General features: G+C 41.8%; 1 protein-coding gene across 1 annotated transcript in view; it reads left to right on the top strand.

Moving 5' to 3' along the window:
• The first annotated feature begins 3,040 nt into the window (after positions 1-3,040).
• PDZD8 (PDZ domain containing 8) overlaps positions 3,041-19,451 on the top strand; it is an 80,898-nt gene continuing 64,487 nt past the window's right edge. The window contains exon 1 of the mRNA XM_055346375.1: positions 3,041-4,067. Coding sequence (XP_055202350.1) covers positions 3,139-4,067 — 929 coding nt within the window. The 5' untranslated portion in view covers positions 3,041-3,138. The remainder of the gene's footprint in view (positions 4,068-19,451) is intronic.

The raw sequence follows: 19,451 nt of genomic DNA, 5'->3' as shown, positions 1-19,451 counted from the left end.
AAAGTCAGCAGGCAGGCTAAATGCAACTTCTTCCTTCGAAAACCTACTTAGAATCATAGATTTTCAGAGCTGGGGCCAAAGGTTTTTAGACTTTTGAGTTTCTATGAACTAGGATTGATTTTTTTTTTTAAAAAAAGGTCGCTGAATTTATATTCTTCCAGGGAATGGAAGAATAATAAGCTTCTATAAACATAACATCACCTCCTGCAAGGCACAGGACAGCCCCTATAACAGAGAACCGTCTCGCTCCAAATGGCAATAGTGCAGAGGTTAAGAAAACTTGGGTTGGCTGAATGACATAGTAAAAGGCAAAAGAAACAAAGGTCCCAAGTTGGTGAATGTTTGCAAGTAGCAATATGGAATGGGTTGGCCAGGTGGGTTGTGATGAGGTCAGCCAGTCAGGGGCTGGACTCATTACCTGAGGCCTGAATGGGGCCAACACTTATAAGCATTTTGATTTTTTTTTTTTTTAAGAAAGAGAGAGCATGAGAGTGAGCATACACGGTGGGGGGAGGGTCAGACGCAGAGGGAGAGGGAGATGCTTAAGCAGGTACCACACCCAGTCCAGAGACCCCTGATCTCAGGATGCTGAGATATGACCTGAGCAGAAATCAAGAACTGGACGCTTAACAACTGAGTCACCTAGGCATCCCAGACATTTTGATAGTTTTAAAGGGAATAGGCACATAAGATTTTTAACACTGTGCCTGGTATATAGTCAATTCTCTATAAATGCTGTTATTTACAATAATACTGTAATTACTAAAATCATATGTGTATAATAAATGTCAGCCATTTTTAACACCAGGGAAATTTTTTTTTTAATCTTCCCAAAAGGTGTGCTGAGCTCCTTCATGGATTTGGAGTGACAAGTTTTGCTGGGGAAGGGAGTAAATCTGTATAATGGATTGAGAAGATTCAGGATTCCCAGAGGCAATCTGAGGAGTGAGGCAGGAAGAAGGAGGAGAGGAGAGGAGAGAGGAGCCTGTGAGATGGAGTGCCACACTGTGGACTCACTCCCAGGAAGATCACCAACTTTCCTTGTGGAGGTGGCTAAGGAATACTTTAAGATGCTGGACGGGTCAATGTACAATTTGAGGATTTTGGATCTCAGTAATAGATAAGAACCACTACTTTCATCCATCCCCACTTCCAGCTTCTCGGACATTTCTTACAGTGGCGCATGAGTTATGGATCAGGTTTCCGGCTGAAACTGAGGAAGAGCCTACACTTCCCATTTGGATCGAAACTATGTAGGTCTGAGACAGTAGTCCTGAAGCAGAGGCCAGGAGCCCAAGGTGACCACGAGAAAAGAAGTTGCCAGAGTTCTCAGAAATCCTGACAGGACTTTGGGCTTCCATATATGTGGAATATGGGGTTTAAGTCTGGCTCCTCAGCAAGCACCTATCTTACAGGAGCCATTCTGGTCTCACACCTGGACTTGAGTAAGTTAAGACAGGCCTGGTTCCAAAGCTCTGTACTTGCTCCAGCTGGGTCAAAATGAAGCGGAACTCTGGTTTTTTGTTTTAGCATCACCCAGATTCGAGACAATCACTAGCTTGAAGATCTTCCAGGGCTAGAGAGAGGGGCCATGCCCTGACCCCTAGGGCCATCCAGAGCCGTCCTGACTTTATAGTATGGGATATCTGACCCCTGTAGGACTAGGGGTAGAACTGGTGTGGTGTCAATGTGGCAGGAGCCACATAAGCATTTATGATGTAACAACCGAGTAGCCAGAGGACATGATGAGTAACACTGTTCTGGGCAACCTGGCTTCCTTAAAACTCCAGGGCTTCGGTCAAGGTGCTACCCTGTGCAAAATTCCAAGTCCTTCCTGACCCTCCTCCCCAACTCCCCCTTTCTGTGCAGCAGGGAGGGAACCCGTAAACCCCCTTCCAACCCTAGCAATTTGGTTATCATGGTACAGATCAGTGACCAAGGGCTCCAGAGTTAGTTTTAGCCAAACCAGCCTCCCTGCGTGACCCTAGGCCAAGTTCCTTTGCCTCTCTGCGCCAGCGTTTACACCTGTGAAATGGGTGGGAGCTAACAATAACTTCTCCCATGGGCTAAATGTGGTAACACACGCGGAGCTTAACACACGACAAGAGCTTGACAGTGAGCCACTCTTCATCATCTGATCCTCTTGCAAATTCATCATCACCATCATCATCACCATCATCATCATCATCCGGCTCATCCTGGCTCTTCTACGTCCTTCTCATTTAAATCCCGAATCTTCACCTTGGTGGTAAAGTTCGTTTGCATCTTCCGCGTTTCTCTCCGTCCCTCCCTCCCAGGCCCACCCTTCGCAGACGCAGAGCGTCTGCTGGTTGGATTGACGGTCAGCGACGGCGGTGACTGAGGCAGTTCAGCCCTGTCTTGTTCCCGGGCTTGGGAAGTCTCGGAACGGCCAGCTCGGATCCTCTGCGGCGCTGCCCCCGCAGGGAAAGCCGCGCCAGCCCGGGTGTCAGGGGCGCAAGTGGAAGCAGCACACTGCAGCAGAGGTAACAGGCAGGGACCGCGGCCAAAGGGGGAGGGGGGGGGCTGGGCGCTTCAGAGGGTAACGGGAGGACCGGGATCAAGAACGCGCCACGCCACCTCCGCCCGGCCTGCTTATGCTGCACCGGTGGCCCCAGTTATCTCCCCGGATCGCGCCCGCGGCTCCAGAAGTGACAGCCACGTGGACCACGCGGGAATGGGATGTTGGCGAGGGGGGCGGGGCTGGAAGGGCGCCCGGGAGGTGAACAGGGACCCGCGTGCGCGCGCCCGGGCGCCGGCTGCCAGGCGACGCCGTCGGGAGCGAGCACGCCCCTGACGTCACACGCCGCTCGTCCAATGACCGCGGGCCGGAGGGAGTGCCGCCCCGCCCCCTCCGCGCCGCCGCCGCCGCCGCGGCCGCCGCCGCCGCCACAGCCGCCGCCTCCGGGAGCGTCTGAGGAGCCGCGCGGGCCGCCGCAGGCTCGGGCGCCGCCGCACCGCGCCTGCCGGAGCCGCCGGACGAGGCCCAGGGAGCCGCTCGCCCCGACCCCGCCGCCCGATGTCCTCAAGATGGAGGCAGCGGGGGCGGCGACGTGAAGAGCGCGGCGCTGTGGGCGCGGGAGCCGCGGCCGGGGCGGCCCGGGCGGAGGCGGCGCGGGGATGGGGCTGCTGCTCATGATTCTGGCGTCGGCCGTGCTGGGCTCCTTCCTCACGCTCCTCACCCAGTTCCTGCTGCTGTACCGCAGGCAGCCCGAGCCGCCGCCGGACGAGGCGGCCCGCGCGGGCGACGGCTTCCGCTACATCAAGCCGGTGCCGGGCCTGGCCCTGAGGGAGTACCTTTATGGCGGCGGCGGCGGCGGCGGCGGCGGCGGCGGCGGCGGCGGCGGGGCTGAGGAGCCCTCCGGCGGGCCCCCCGACGGCGGCGCGGCCCCGGCCCAAGCCCCGGCCCCGGCCCCGGCCCCGGGCCCCGAGACCCCCGCCCCGCCGACGCGGGAGACCTGCTACTTCCTCAACGCCACCATCCTGTTCCTGTTCCGGGAGCTGCGGGACACCGCGCTGGCCCGCCGCTGGGTCACCAAGAAGATCAAGGTGGAGTTCGAGGAGCTGCTGCAGACCAAGACGGCCGGGCGCCTGCTGGAGGGGCTGAGCCTGCGGGACGTGTTCCTGGGCGAGACCGTGCCCTTCATCAAGACCATACGGCTCCTCCGGCCCGTGGCGCCCTCGGCCGGCGGGGAGTCGGACGGCCCCGAGGGGGAGACGCTGCCCGCCACCTCCCCCGAGGAGCTGGCCTTCGAGGCGGAGGTGGAGTACAGCGGGGGCTTCCACCTGGCCATCGACGTGGACTTGGTCTTCGGCAAGTCCGCCTACCTGTTCGTCAAGCTGTCCCGGGTGGTGGGCAGGCTGCGCTTCGTCTTCACTCGCGTGCCCTTCACCCACTGGTTCTTCTCCTTCGTGGAGGACCCGCTGATCGACTTCGAGGTGCGCTCCCAGTTCGAAGGGCGGCCTATGCCCCAGCTCACCTCCATCATCGTCAACCAGCTCAAGAAAATCATCAAGCGCAAGCACACTCTCCCGAGTTACAAGATCAGGTGAGAGGGAGGGAGGGAAGGAGGGAGGTGGGGGTGTGTGGGGGGAAGATCCCCCCGCAGGCGCGGGGGCCTAAGCTGCGGGGAATCCGGGCCTGGGCGGGATGCTGCTGCTGCCTGCGTGGAAGGGGAAGGGCAGAGGCTCCTTCCCAGCCCCTGCTTTTCCAGGGATCTCCCTCCCCAACCCTTGGCTGGACAGCACCCTGGAGGAAGGCAGGAAGTGCACACTCGCCTCTGCTTCCAGAGGGCATCGGCGTGAGCCAGAAGCCTCCTCGCGTGTTGGTGGGCACGCAAGGTGCTGCCATCGTGGCTAGGAGCAGCATGTTGAAAATGGCAGGGCAGTCGGTCACCCTTCCCTGATCCCCCAGGTGTAGGCTTCGGGGACCGGTGAGCAACTGTTCCCCTACGCGCTTGCTGCATCCAGGGCAGTTTTGCAGCATCACCTTGACCACGTTGAGAAATTGTTCCTGGATAGGAAGCACAAGGCACGAGAAAGAAGCGTGCCAAAGAAGCGTGCCGACAGCCGGAGGCTGGTCTGTTTTGCAACTGCCGGCCACTTTTGCGATGGCGCTTTGGCAACTTTAAGGGCAGAAGTGTAATGTGTGTTGTAGAGGAATAAATACACTCCCACGGCACATTGGAAGCCCGTTGGGAGCCTATACATACTGTAGTTCTCCGTAGATTTTGTGTTAAGGTCACGTCTTCCTTTGGGGTAGGTTCTGTAGCCCAGACCTAGACTTTGCTCCTCCTGTGTCAGCTATGGCTCTAAGTTGCTCACGCAATACCTGAGATCATCCTGCAGATGGGATTTTAATGATAGGGAGTGATTTTAACCTTTCAAAGCTCTCCTGTATGTGGTGGCTTAATTTTGTGTAGTGGACTTTTTTTTTTTTTTTTTTGATTAATGGACGAGGGTTTTTTTGTTTTCTAATGCCATAGAAGAAATGGAAGGCGAAAGGAAGTTTTGTAGGGATGGGGGGCTTCATCTACTTAGGCCTGACTTGTTGGAGTGGAAAGGGTCACACATGGCTATAATCAGCTGATTTGTTTAATGTCACTTTCTGTCCTCTAAATTTCTGTTCATTAAAATGTTTGACTCTCGGATTTTGTCCTTCCTTATAAAACGGTGTCAGTCTGGTATTTGCCTTACCAGTGCCTTTGAGTTGCATATTTTTAGATCACTAATTTTCTACCAAAGTGTCCAGCGAACCAGTAATCCAGGTAATCCAGAGATATTTTGTTTGGGTGTTGTTGGATTATTGACTTGTGTATGTGGCAGATATGCCTTACTAATTATGTTTTATTTAAGGGAATAGCATAGAGTGACAGCTTTAAACTGTTGGGTGGCAGGAGAAATTTGCTTCATAATGGGTATGTTTCCATAGATTTGCAGAGGGTGGTGAACCGTTTGTTGTTCACTGTGTTTGATTTCCTATTCTGTGAAGTAGAACATACTTTATGAAATCTACTCTTTAAATTTTGGAATGAAAGTGACTAAATTCTAGTGTTTAACCAATGACATGTTTATTTATAGCAGCGTGTTACTAAGAAAGTAATGAGAAAAAGTTACAGATTTTGGTATTCTATCTCAACTTCAATTCTGATGTTTTCGGAGTAACTTTCAGATAATAAAATTTGACTAAGTTATTATTTGGGGGTTGCTTGCAGAATAGCTAGTGGCAATGAGGTTGGATATCATTTTGACAGTTTTTTGTTTTTTAATGTAGACTTGGAATTCAGTTAAATCTGAAGGAAATTATGAATAGCAGTAATGGCGGCATTAGTAGCTTTTATTGCTTTGAAGGACCTTTATCATCCGTATCATTGAATAGCATCACTGTTTAAAGTACAGCAAAATTGCTCTCATTCACTATATCCAAAGGGATTTTTTTTAAACGAAGCACGTGTTTGATTATGTATGATAATTCAAATTTTAAACTTTACACATTAAGTGATTGCCTCCAGAAATGTACACATTTTTATTTATACTCTTTATATTAGAAGGCATTTCAGTGGTCATTCAGTAAATACTAACAGAACTTATCAGTCTGCAAATGTTTGTTGTACATGGGCTATATGCTTATCATTGTTTGAGTGTTGTTGCTTCAATACTGAACAGCCTCAAACATTGTAGATCTTAAAGTTTAATGAGAACTGAATTAGCAATACTTAATATGATTTAGCTAGAACATGATTGATGGAGAGTTGAAGTAAGTAGGCAGCTGATTGTAGTTTTGTAAAAGAAATAATAGAAATGTGAGGATGAAACAGGCAGCTCCAGAAGTTGAGTTCTCTTGTCTATGTAGCTCTCATGCCAGAATATTTTAAACTACTGATGTTGAGCAGATTCAGATTTCAGTGAAAAGAATGAAGTAAAATATATTTAAGATGTATCACGATTCTCAGTGAGAATTAGAGCACCTAGTGTTTTACCCTTTTATATCGATGAGGGAGTAGTAGTTAAAAAACTTGCTTAAAGTCACACAACAAGGGATCCCTGGGTGGCGCAGTGGTTTGGCGCCTGCCTTTGGTCCAGGGTGCGATCCTGGAGACCCGGGATTGAATCCCACATCGGGCTCCCGGTGCATGGAGCCTGCTTCTCCCTCTGCCTATGTCTCTGCCTCTCTCTCTCTCTGTGACTATCATAAATAAATAAAAATTAAAAAAAATTAAAAAAAAGTCACACAACTTTTTTTTTTAAGATGTATTTATTTATTTATGATAGAGAGAGAGAGAGAGAGAGAGAGAGAGAGAGGGGCAGAGACACAGGAGGAGGGAGAAGCAGGCTCCATGCCGGGAGCCCGATGTGGGACTGGATCCCGGGACTCCAGGATCGCGCTCTGGTCCAAAGGCAGGCGCTAAACCGCTGAGCCACCCAGGGATCCCCACACAACTGTTATTTAGTGAAATCCAGCCCTGATAAAGCCAGAACTGCCTTTTTTTCTTCAACTCTGTCACCTTATTCTTAAAGTTTTGGTTTTTTTGTTGAAGTATGCTATCAATATGACATATATATGGTGATATCGTTACAAAAATCAACTGAGAACTCTGAGAAAAGTGTTAACTAAAGATTTTTTTTTTTCTTAAATTGAAAATTTTGAGAGTGGCTCCTTTAAAGGTGAAGTCTTTGGGTGCTGCCCCACATTGTATTTCTTTTTTAATCCAGCAGATTTTGTTTCCAAATAGAAGGTCTGCTAGTTTATCCTTTTTAGCCATCTAATCTACTTAGAGCTAAAGCAGTAAAGAAAATTGTATTGAGTCTTAGGATCCTTTGGCTCTTTAATTATTATATAACAGAAATACCTTGCCAATTAACATTGTTGTCACTTCTCCCCACCCTTTATTTGTTTTTCCATTTCATGTTGCTAAAGTGAAGGTGGCTTGTCAGGAATGCCAGTTCCTGATGTCTCAATCTAGAGATTTAAAGTTCACGTGGTTGCTTTCTAAGGATTGCCAATATTAACACTTCATTTTACCTAATTAACACAGTTTATAAAACATAATATTTTCAAAAAATGAGTTATAATATGTATACGTTTTTTACATATTCTAGTTTTACTAATATTAATTCTAAGTTCATCTCCGTCAAATGTTGTTTTGAATATTTTTCCTAAAATGTATGCCTTAAAACAGTAAATTAAAGGGGCACCTTTAATGAGTAGCTCAGTCCATTAAATGTCTGCCTTAGGCTCAGGTTATGATCCCAGGACCCTGGGATCCAGCCCTGCATTAGGTTTCCTGCTCAATGGGGAGTCTGCTTTTCCCTCTCCCTCTGCCTACAGCTTCACCTGCTTGTTCTCCATCTCTTTCTCTCTCTGTCAAATAATAAAATCTTAAAAAAAAGAATAAAATAGTTAATTAAAGTACTAGTATTTGGGGGGGGTGCCAAGTATTTTTTTTTAATTAACCCCAAAATTAGTCTTCAGGAGAGAAAGATTACCACTAAGATTTTTGACTACATGGAGAATCCATCTTCAACGTGAAATCTAAGTAATAATCTGGGGAGTTTAGAATTTGAAAGTTAAATACTTGAGATTCTTACTGGCTTCTTTTCCTAGACTATTACTGCTGTATTTTAGCAGTGGTTACATGCTGAAAGGCCAAATTCTTTTTGTAGGAACTTTTAATTCAGCCTCACGGTATTTTATTTTTTAATTGCCAATATTTAAAAATGGAAGATTTTGCATGATTTGGATTTCTGACTTCTCTTAGGAAACATTGGAAGATCTTGTTGCACCAGTCCTGCATTTCTCACAGCAATAACAGGATGGAGAGATGGATCTGGTAGCAGCTGCAGGAAGTTCTTATGCGTAGATTATAGTCCCCCTACTTGCAAATGATCCTTGTCTGGCCTGCCATCATATGAATTTGAGATCCTTCCTAAACAAGGAGTAATACTGTTGCTAATCAGTGAAATGGGGAGAGTTAATAGCTGGATAGTAAAGGGTGATAATTACTATCCTTCTTTAAACATTATTATCTTTCAAGGGACTTTCATTGACCAATTTTATTTTGTAAAAGATGTCATAATGTTGAATTAAAAAAATCATTCTACCAGAATTTTTTTAAAAATCCCTTGAAACACTTTCCATTCTCTGCAGTACAATGATAGTAAGTACATAGTAGCTGCTTTTCACTGGAGTGTGGTGGGTTTTTGCTTGAGTGTGAATTGGGTCATTAACTATAAGTATATACTTCTCTGATCTACAAATAACATGAAGTAGCTTCTGAATAGGACTATTTTTGTAATAACTGTTCTGCCCTTTTACTCCTGAAAAGAATTCTGCTATATACATTTGTGGAAATTTTTCACATATTCCTACTGACTAGAGATCAGGGAGGACCACTGTTCCACCAAAAGGCAAGAACTGCGCAGCATTTACTTAAGTAGAGCTTTTTGGCATATTTTTATTTACCTGTATCTTCTCTAAGTATACCATAAATTTTAGAGAACTAAATTAGACTTGGTCTGGAAAGCCTCTTACTCTATAATGTGGTTTGTAATTGAATTATTTTTTCTTTGTCTTCTGAGATGAGAAGAAAAACATTTACTCTTCCTGTTAATTACAGCTTTTTCATTTTACTGACTATTCAGGGTAAAGATGTTTTTTTAAAGATTTATTTATTAGAGCGAGTACGCGAGTGGGAGGGACGGGGGAGCGCAGAATCTCAAGCAGACACAGCAGTGAGTGCAAGCCTAACGCAGGGCTTGGTCTTGTGAACCTGAGATCATGACCTGAGTCAAAACCAAGAGTTGGATGCTTAACTGACTGCACCACCCAGGCACCTGATAAAGATGGTTTTTGAGTAATCGTGTCTTAAAAACTTTCAAAGTAAATTTACTGAAAGCTGACAAAATGATTTAAAAAGTGTCATGTGTTTATTCACTTACTCTTTCATATACTTTATATGGACAACTTTTAAAAGGTGTCTCAGGCTGGATAATACTTTATGGTAGCTTGCGAAATTCCCTAGTATTTGTAGGAGTTGTAGTTTTACTTACTAAGGATAGTAGGAAATAGAATCTTCGATACTTTGGGAGAGTATGGATAAGGACATTATTGTATCATTGTAGCTGTTCTGGAGTAATGATGTAGTTAGTAATAGCTAATTTTTTATTTGTTGTGCTTTCGCTTTTCCTGCTGCTCAGGTGAATATAGAAATAGAATTGAAAGATCATTGTCTTAGATAAATAAAATCATTTTTTAAATACTTATTTTCACTAACAGTTTCCTAAAGACTACCATACCTAGTTCTGTGGTGAGTATTGGAAAAGGTAAACATGATTAGTCTTCGGGAGAGAAAGAGTAGTTCATCTTTCTGGAGAAAACAGAACAATTGAATCTCATTATAATGACATCTTGGATATATTTGAGACCTTCCATTTTGTGAGGAATGGGAAGAGGATAGATCAGTATCTCTGCTGATGACTTTGTGTTGTATAATATTTTGTGACCTTAGGTCCTTGGTTCCACGAAGTATACAGCCATTAATGCTGGTTTTACTTTTTGCAAGTTGGATTTTCTTAAGATTTTTTGAATTATTGTGATTTGGACTTTATAACACGTTAGATGGAAAATAATATATTGATAAATTAAATCTTCACTCTAGAAATTTGACTCCTACATTAAATGGAAAGAAGTAATTATGAGGAAGAAGACTGTAACATGACTAACATGCCTGTATGCCAGCTGTCCAGGAAAACTCCGGTTAGTTCCTGGCAATAGCTGAAGCAGATCATTATAAAGTAGATTGTATAGGAGTAGCATACCTGCTGATCGAACACTTAAGAGTCTCATGCTCTACCGACTGAGCTAGCCGGGCACCTTGATCGAACACTTAATATTGACTTATAAATATTACTAATCTATCATATGAGGCAGAGGCAAGGATAATAAAATCAGTTTGCTAACTATATGCCAGGCACTGTGTGGGAAGTTCTAAACACTTGCTGCCTCAGTAGTTAAAACTACTGTGTGGGAGAGTTTAATGTCTCATTTTTACAGATGTGGAAACTTCAGACTTGGAGCTACTGACTTTCTCAAAAAAAGAGTCTGGATTCCCAAAACTCATGCTGTGTTATTTCTGTAGAGGGCTAAACCAGCTGTTACTCTAAAACAAGCTGGTGTTTGGCCCTTGAGTTAAAAATGGTTTTTACATTTTTAAACTTTACATTTAAAGTTGCTTGAAGAAGAAGAATATGAGACAGATCATATACACCCACAGATTCTAAAATATTTACTATCTGGTTCTTTATTAAAAAAATTGCTCTAAACGTTTAAACAAAAACCCCTAAAAAACAAGACAAAAACTATGCTTAAATGCCTACAAAAACAGAGCAGATGTACATGCATGTTGAAAGGTATCTTTAAACCTTTTTTTTTTGAGGGTTTCATCTTTTTTGATTTTGGAAAGCTAATGAGAACTTTGGCTCTCTGCAGAAAAATGCATAAACAAATTTTCATGAAATTTATGGTCCCATCAAAACCTGTCTAGGATGCTTAGACTCCAGGTTGAGCAGTAAGCAAGGGGGATACAACTTTGTTGCCATAAGTATAACTAAAATTAAAGTGGTTAATTATTAAGCACTTTAATAATTTTGTTAATTTTGTTGGCCTTCTTAGAAGGTATATAGGGCTTATATGGCTTAGGTATTTCAAAAATCTGTATCCAAAGCAGTGTAACCAGTCTCTCTTTTCTTTTCCCTCTTAGTAAGATTGCTGATAGCAGAGTGAGGCTTTTTGAATCACTTGTTCAGTAAGAATATCTGAAATTAAAAAAAAAAAAAAGACTATCTGAAATTTAAAGTTAGAGTTTCTACCACTCAATGCCATGTTTAGAAGTTAAATATCGACCTAACATTCCTTCCTATCAGATTCTCCATTTTCTTAGAACACTGTCACCAGGAAACAAGTGCTATTAAATCCTTTTGTTCCCTTTCTAGAGTCATAGGACCTGCCGACACTTTTGGCATGGCATTGGAGCACATCATACTTCACTAGAAAGTCATAAACAACCACCTAGTTAGTAGTAGAAGGTTTACAAAAGTTTGGTTTGAAAATGTGTCTTGCCAAATTGCTAAGACTTACGTAAAACCACATACTTACTATACTTACACCAAGGAAAAATGGAGGAATAGTTGTTAATTATTTATCTTCAGATTGAGTAGAACTGCAGGTGCTAAGTAGAGACTGCCATACTTATTGGAATTATTTTATTCTGTTGGGTTGAGGCTCTAGAGAAGTACTTAAATTATCTTTTCCAGTTGATAGAGCTTTGGGGTAATACATACCTGACTTCAGCACTTTCTCAAACGAGAGCCCTTGAACAAGAGGCCTTATCTTCCCTAGTCTCAATTTCCATATCTGTAAAATGGAAATGGAAGTAATATCTATCCAATTATAGATATTAAATATCACATGTCGTATCTACTGAATAAACACGTAACTTCCCTTTAGTAACTAATTGAATATACACATTTATTGATTATCCTACATCTGTCGAACATTATATTCGATATGTCAGACCTTTGCTAGGTGACACATTAAACTTGTTTCCCTTTTCATTTTTTTTTAAATTTTTTTATTTATTTATGACAGTCACACACACACACACACACACACAGAGAGAGAGAGAGGCAGAGACACAGGCAGAGGGAGAAGCAGGCTCCACGCACCGGGAGCCCGACGTGGGATTTGATCCCGGGTCTCCAGGATCGCGCCCTGGGCCAAAGGCAGGCGCCAAACCGCTGCGCCACCCAGGGATCCCTTGTTTCCCTTTTCAAAGGAATGATAAGCTCATTGTAAAAATTCAAACAAAATATGAAATATCAAAGTGAAAAACTTCCTGCAATATCCTAAAATGGTTATATTTGGGGACTATTCTTCCATACTTTTTCCTAAATGTATTCTAATTTATTGTTAATTAATAAAACCAGAATCACCCCACTTTTACTATTTTGCTTTTTTCTTTTTTAAGCTATACCTCAGCTTTCCTAAATATACCTACTTCATTTGTTTTAATAGGCTCTTAGAATTACATTGATCAGAATTACTATAAGCAATTCCTTATTGATTTTTTTCATTTTTCTAACTAATATAAATAATGATACCATGAACATCCTGCTACCTATATCTTTGTAGATCTTAGTGGGGGTTTTTTCTGATGTTTCTTCAGGTTTTTTGTTTTTTTTTTGTTGTTGTTGTTGTTAGCCATAACTTTTGCAAATGCTCAGATAGTATTTAGGAAAACAAGTTGAAAATGTACTCCTCTCCCTTTTAATTTCATCCCCCAATGTATCCAGTGTTAAGTTTGAAGTGTATACCTAACTATACTCAGACACATATTCAAACCTCTTGCATTCTGGGGAGGTTCCTCTCTCCCCTTTTCTTCCTCTCCCATCTATCTTCCCCTCCCTTTTTCCTTAACAATAAAATGGGAGAGTATATAAATGTGACCCTGCAAATTGGTTTGTAAGTATAGCATGGCTGTCCCTCTAGGCGGTACATATGGATCTAACTCCCTCCTTCACCACTTCACTTCTGACCATGTCTCCAGCTCTGACCTTATCTTCTATAACTCTTCCTTTCACTTAGTCTATTCGGACCTCCTGGCTCTTCTCACACTGCAAGCATGCGCCCATCACTAGGACTTCCTAGTCTTTAGGAATGTTTTTCCCACAGATAGCCAGAAAGCTCACACCATCATTTTTCACATCCCTGCTGAAATACCATCTTTTGACTATTTTGTATGAAAAAGCACATTAGTCCTTTAAATGCCAGAACATTTTCTTGGTACAAACTTCTTATTGACATATATATGCATTTGTGTGTGTCTGTGTGTGTGTCGGCCTGGTAGATAGAAACTGCCCAAATCCTGAGTGTATGCTTGATAAATTTTCACAAAGTGAACTCAGCTATGTAACTGAAGTGCTGGAATTTTGAATTCAGTCTAAAGAACTCTGTATTTGAATTTCATAACCAGATGTAAATAAGAACATATATTAACTTTTTTTTAATGGTGGAGGTCATTATTATAAATACAGTTTGCTGCTGTGTAACCTAATTCTGATTATAAAATCAGTATTAAAGAGGATTGCCTCCTCTCTTTACACACACACACACACACACACACACACACACACACACATTGTGCTGATTGAAGTCTCCAGCAGTTCACAGTGCTGAGGTAAGGTCAGCTCTCCTCTCTTTTCCATAAAAACAAAACGCAAATGTGTTTGCAACCTTCTCTGACACTTCAGAAGCTGTGGCTTTTAATTTCACATTCTTAGAAAAGGTCACTATAGAGAAACTGTAGATGATCCTTTCCTTGGACTGATACAGAATAACAGTAAAACTAATTTTCACTGGTCTGGTGCATAATTACCAATTTTCATGAAACCAGCAGAACGCTTTATTTAGTACATATATTTCTTTTTTCTCTAGTCAACACATTGGGTATTTATGCTCATAAATTCTTCACGTACTTTTGGGAGAATGGAAGTGATGATATGGTGGTTGGAGTACTGAGATGTCTGTGTTTTGGTTTGCATAGCTTTGAGAAAAGAGCTAGAAAATGTCCCACTGCACAGCATAATTAGTTCTTGTTGGTGTGTACTTAAAAACAAGAATACTGTGGGGGCGGGTGAGTAGCTTAGTTGGTTAACCCATCTGACTCTGATCTAGCTCTGATCTGATCAAGCTCAGGTCTTGATCTCAGGGTCCTGACTCTAAGCCCCGTTTTACTGAAAAAACAGACAAGAATACTATGATTAGCACAGTAAAAATGTTTTGGTTGGGTTTTTTCCTTTGTATTAAGTACCTGTATACTTGGTTCATTGGTAAGGTATATGCCAGTTAAACAGGTGTCTGTGACCTCTGTATGTTTAGAAACAGTGTTTCTTATAGGATCCACTCCCATATCCTACCTTGTATAATCTGCAATTATAAGCAACTATTGTTTTTTACTGTAAAATCTTTAATAATGATGAAGACATATTTGTATTTAGTAGCTGGCTACAAAAATCTGTATTTTAAAAAATAACTATGTTCTGTTTTTAAATACAGCCATTTCATTTAGACATCATATCTACTAAGTAGAGCATCTAGTGTTTGTGTTGTATGCTTATTGTCCTCTTCACACAATAGTCTTTCGTGTAAGCTGGATTATACTCCTCCTCATTACTAAGGATGATTGTGGTTGCTGATTGTATAGCCTTGCTACCTTAGTTATTTGGACAAGCAAGTAAAAAAGTTCTGTGGCTGAAGTAAGAGACTATTCTATTATAGCTAATTTCACTGTATGGTAATCATTTTTATAAGGTACTGAAAACCTCATTTTGTTCTTTATAATATTCTCTAAGATTTAGGACAGGTGATGTCTGGTCTGTTTTATTTTATTTTTTATTTTATTTCATTTTTTTATGATAGTCATACAGAGAGAGAGAGAGGCAGAGACACAGGCAGAGGGAGAAGCAGGCTCCATGCACCGGGAGCCCGACGTGGGATTCGATCCCGGGTCTCCAGGATCGCGCCCTGGGCCAAAGGCAGGCGCCAAACCGCTGCGCCACCCAGGGATCCCGTGAGGTAGCTTTTTATTTAAAGAAACAGCAGGCTTGTATTTTGGATTTAAAAATACTTTTTTTTTTAATACTCTTATTAAGAAGAGGAAACCTAATTTCAGAAATCATAACCTTCTAAGTAGTGAAAATCTAAAGCAGGCTGGTGGGCAACATAAAACAACAGTGGAAGAGACATTTTTAGCAATAAAATAGAGGGGATTGGAGGTGAAACTGATTAGTTGTGAGAAGGGAAAGAGTAAAAGGTAACTACAGGTTCTCAAGTGCGTATTTAATCTTCAGTGCCAGTAAGAAAATAGGAGAAGAGGAGCAAGTTTGAAGAAAAGGTGTCTAATTTACTTTTAGGCATCAATATATAGAACTTGTAAAAGCAGTGAGAGCAAATGATGTTGCTAAAGAAACTATAGAGAGAAGGGAGAAACGAAGGGAGAACTGAATTTGTTTTAGTGTACAGAACAAACCTCTTCTAGTTCTTCATTATGGAAAATTTCAAACTTGCTTAGAAGTTAAAGGAATAGTTCAGTAAACCCCCATAATCCATAGCAGACCGTCATTAATTTGTAGCCACTTTTGATTCCATGTCCCCCTACGCTCCCCTCCCCAGATTATTTTGAAACAAATCTCTAGGAGTTGGGATTGTAGGATTCTAACTTTGGTGTTCTTTTCATGACACCCTCCCTCCTTGACAAAGTCTCGTCCAACTTCTGCCTATTTCTAGAGATACAGTGCATGGAGATAGCTGTCTTTTTTTGACTCGCTCCAATTGTTAGTATGTTTTCCCTTTTATTGAGCTGAAAACTTGAGCAGATTTATTACTTTGGCAAAGACGTACAAGCCCATGCTGAAGTCAAGAGTAGATTTAGACCTCAGACTATTTTTATATCGGGTTTGTAGTAAACCCTCTTTCTCTAAAGATCACAGTGTTTGCAAACAGTTTTACTGCTGCCATGTGATGGAGATGTCACCAGCTGGCATTCAGGGTGCTCTATAAGAGCATTCTTGAAGAAGCATCTTAGAGAAAAAACATATTTTAGACATTAAAAAAAGATTCAGATCCACATACAAGAAGAAGGCTTGGCTTCACTTGTACGTCTAAAATTTAAATACTCTGTATTTTTAAAATGTTACCAAAGTAATGTACATTTTTAAATTAAACATGGTTTTTCTTTTAAGCTTTTACTAAAATACAACTCCTCACTTAAAATGTGCACTAATTATAAAATTCAGTTTAATGCATTTTTACAAAGTGAACAGAAGAGCATTCAGAACAAGCAATAGAATATTACCAGCAGCCAGGAACTCCCGTGTATGCCCCCCAGTCACTGCCCTCCCTGCTCTGCCTGATTTCTACCACCATTGCTTTGGGGTTGGTCTTTATTATTTTATCTGTTTTTGAACTTCATATAAATCAAGTCATATTGTACCACTCATTGTTTTTCTAGATTCTTTATGTAGCTCAGCAGTATGTTTGTAAAATTAATCCATGTTATTGTATATGGATATAGTTCATTGTATTTGCTGTGGAGAATTCCACTGTGTGATTGTACCTCAATTTATCCCTTCTTTTGTTGATAGACCATTGGATAGCACTGTTGTGAATATTCTTATACACATGTCTTATCCATTTCTGTTGTGTACATCTAGGAGTAGGTTTGCTGGGTCACAGGTTATGCATCTCTTCAGGTTTAGTAAATACTGCCGCTGGGTTTTCAAAGTAGTTCTAATAGTCTGCATTAGTAGTTTCACATCTCTAGCATTTGGTATTGTCTTTTCACTTTAGTTAATGTACATAATTTAAAAATCAAATAAAAAATCAAATATAACAGAAGGACTTATAATGAAAGTCAGCAATCACTTCCCTAAATCCTCTGCCTTCATCACCTGTAAGACATACTCTTCAGAAGCAACCATTTGTAACTGTCTCTGTTTTTAACAGCTTTTAAGAGGCACTGATTAAGAACATAGATTTGGGAGCCTGACTGCTTAGATTTTTATCTTGGCCACACTGCTTACCAGCTGTATAACCTTGAGCAAACTGTGTAACTTCTGTGTCTGTTTCCTCATATACAAAATGGAAATTGTAGTACTCATCTTCTAAAACTGTTGTGAGAATTGATAAATGTCATGCTTTTTATACAGTAAGTACTTAGTAAAATTAGCTTTGCTAATTAACTGCAGTGTTACTTCTGTGGTGCTCAACAATGTCATATCGTGATACTTATTTTAATAATTTCGGACATTGTCTATTGATTGACTTCTTTCTGAGGTAGGTAGGATTTAGCTAGGTGATAACCCTCTCTCACCTTCCCTCTGCCTTCTTCAGGTCTAGTTATATCACTGTCTTCATTCATTGAACTATGTCCTTATTTATATATAACTGATAGCACTTATGTTTTGTTCAGAGTTGTCTTCCTTGACTGGTCTATGTGTTTACATTGTTACTATGTCTGTATAATTTTTCTTTATTGCAGAGCTACCTAATATGCAAGTTTATGTTTCCTTCTCTATATTCCAATTTCAGAATCTTTGTACCATTCAAGGCAGTGTGTCCCTATGATCAAGTTTGAATTCTTTATTTCTTACCTAATTGCCTTAACCAGATTTTCAAGATTTAAATGAAAAATTAACCTCTCCCTTCTCATTCCTTCTGCTTATCTTATTCATTGCCCTTATTTCCTACTTGTTCTAGAACAAGTTCTTGTCCCATTACCTTATTTCTTCTTGTTCTAGAACACCAGCATGGGCCTCAACTCCAAACAAAGGGCCTCACAATGTATCATCAGGGAACAAGAACTCTGGGCACAAATGCCCAGTGTCTTCTGGTACAATCAAATGTGACAGCACTCCGAAGATCGAGGAGATGGAGCTGAGAGCCATCTTTCACTTGGGAACCTGACCAATCCCCCTTCTGGGCCTGCAGTGTGGGTCTTGCCCTTCATACATCATAACTGTGTGCTCACTAGGACAGGACACTGCTAGAATCCTCTGTAGATGAAGTTAAAAAAAAAAGGAGCCTTCTTCACCTGTTCCATACTAGGCTTCTCTCTCGGCTTGACATACCTGTCATCTGGGTGTAGGGTATCATTGCTTTTTGGACTTGGAGTCACTGTTTTCTGGACCATTTTCTTCTTTCTTGCTTTATGCCCTCATTTTGCTGGCAGTTATTTTCATGTAACTTCTTTTTTTTTTAAAGATTTTATTTATTTATGAGAGACACAGAGAGAGAGAGGCAGAGACACAGGCAGAGGGAGAAGCAGGCTCCATGCAGGGAGCCAGATGTGGGACTCGATCCCAGGTCTCCAGGATCAGGACCTGGGCTGAAGGCAGTGCTAAACTGCCGAGCCACCCGGGCTGCCCTATTTTCATGTAACTTCGTAATAAAAGATTTAGTCTCCAGCAGTCTGTTTTCTTCTGAACCTGTTTCCTTATCTGCATGAAATGAAGAAATGATTTGCAACTGTACTTCACCATGTTACTTTATGGATCAAAAACAATAATATATGTGAAACCATGAGCATCCTTGCTGGGTACCTTCCGGCCAGGTTTAGTGCATTATTCCTGCAGAAAACTGTGTGGCAATCAAATCAATCTCAGGGACTATTGACCAGGCTCTGGAGTTACATTTGAGTTTTGTTGTGGGCTGAGTTGTGTACCCCGGAATTCATATGTTGAAGCCCTAACTCTCAGCGTAATGGTGTTTGAGATAGGGCCTTTTATGAGGTAATTAAGGTTAAGTGAGGTCAGAAGGATGGAGGCTTAATCCAGTAGGAATCAATGTTCTTACAAGAAGAGAAAGAAGCATGAGTATGTGTGCAGATAGAAAAAGTCCTGAGAGGATACAGCAAGAAGGTGCCTGTCTGCAAGCCAAGCCGAGAGGTCTTACCAGAAACCAAACCTCTTGATACTTTAATGTTGGACTTGTAGCCTCCAGAACCATGAAAGATAAATTTCTGTTTTTTAAGCCACACAGTTTGTGATTTTCTGTTTCATCAGGCCTAGCAGACTAATATAAGTTCTGGTATTGAATTCAATATCTGTACAACTTCTAAGTGCATAGTATCTGTAAGACTTCTAAGATCTGGTTAGACCTGCGAAAGCCCAGTTTCAGGGTAGTTGTAAGGATTAAGTGAGCAAATAAGTGGTTTTTAGTCAGTACCTGGTTTGGTAACTGTTTAATAAGTCTTTGTTTTTCATAAGCCTTAAAGGAGACTATAGATTATTTTTTTATTTTTTATTTTTTTACTATAGGTTATTTTTATGGAGCTGTCATTTATGGTTTTGTTTCTCAGTCGGATAATTTTTTTTTAAGA

This window comes from Nyctereutes procyonoides, unplaced genomic scaffold, assembly GCF_905146905.1.
Source record: "Nyctereutes procyonoides isolate TBG_1078 unplaced genomic scaffold, NYPRO_anot_genome, whole genome shotgun sequence".
Classification (NCBI taxonomy): domain Eukaryota; kingdom Metazoa; phylum Chordata; class Mammalia; order Carnivora; family Canidae; genus Nyctereutes; species Nyctereutes procyonoides.
This window is presented reverse-complemented; position numbering and strand designations above follow the sequence as displayed.